The 773-nt window shown below is 50.6% G+C and overlaps 1 protein-coding gene across 1 annotated transcript in view; it reads left to right on the top strand.

Moving 5' to 3' along the window:
- The window catches only part of LOC111665930 (thyrotropin-releasing hormone-degrading ectoenzyme), a 141132-nt gene that overhangs the window by 128100 nt on the left and 12259 nt on the right, over positions 1-773 (top strand). Inside the window, exons 15-16 of the mRNA XM_023421057.2 lie at positions 114-217; positions 616-723. Of these exons, the coding sequence (XP_023276825.1) occupies positions 114-217; positions 616-723 (212 nt within the window). The remainder of the gene's footprint in view (positions 1-113; positions 218-615; positions 724-773) is intronic.

Here is a 773-nt window from a genome sequence, read left to right as displayed (position 1 = left end):
TGTGTGTGTGTGTGTGTGTGTGTGTGTGTGTGTGTGTGTCTGTGTGTGTCTGTGTCTGTGTGTGTGTGTCTGTGTGTGTCTGTGTGTGTGTGTGTGTGTGTGTGTGTGAACAGGACTACGTGTTGAGGCAGGTTGCGTCACGGTACCATCAGATGGGTTGGCCGACAAATGGCCCCGGCAGCGAGAGCAACGTCCTGCAGGCGTCCTACCAGACTGAGTATGCTACACACACACACACACACACACACACACACACACACACACACACACAAACACACACACACACAACATCAGTCAATTCAGACACTTGTCTCTGAACTCATAACCTTTTTCTTTGAACGGTCTCAGACAGGAAGTCCAGAGCCTGGACACGGGTAACTGCTAGCATAGCACTAGATATTTAGCTCCAATGCTAATAGCTGCTACAATCACTTCTACACTTGCTCCAAAACCAAGATCAGTCAGTTTCTTCTCAGAGAACTATCAGTTTCCTGTGTGATAAACAAAGCGGCGCTGTCCTGGACCTGCGGCGTCTCTGCACTGAGGGTAGAGACGTGAAACTGTTTGAGATGACAGACAGCGACGTCCCCTGAGGTTCGTCTTGTGTCTCTGCAGGGAGTTACAGAGGGAGCTCATCATGTTAGCTTGTAGCTTCGGGAACAAGCAGTGCCACCGCCAGGCTGTCGCCTACATCTCTGACTGGATCTCCAGCAACAAGAACAGGTACGCACACACACACACACACACACACACACACACACACACACACACAC

This window comes from Seriola lalandi, unplaced genomic scaffold (assembly GCF_002814215.2).
Source record: "Seriola lalandi dorsalis isolate HSWRI2012SDOR001 ecotype SW California unplaced genomic scaffold, Sedor1 jcf7180002054661, whole genome shotgun sequence".
NCBI classification, from domain to species: Eukaryota; Metazoa; Chordata; class Actinopteri; order Carangiformes; family Carangidae; genus Seriola; species Seriola lalandi.
This window is presented reverse-complemented; position numbering and strand designations above follow the sequence as displayed.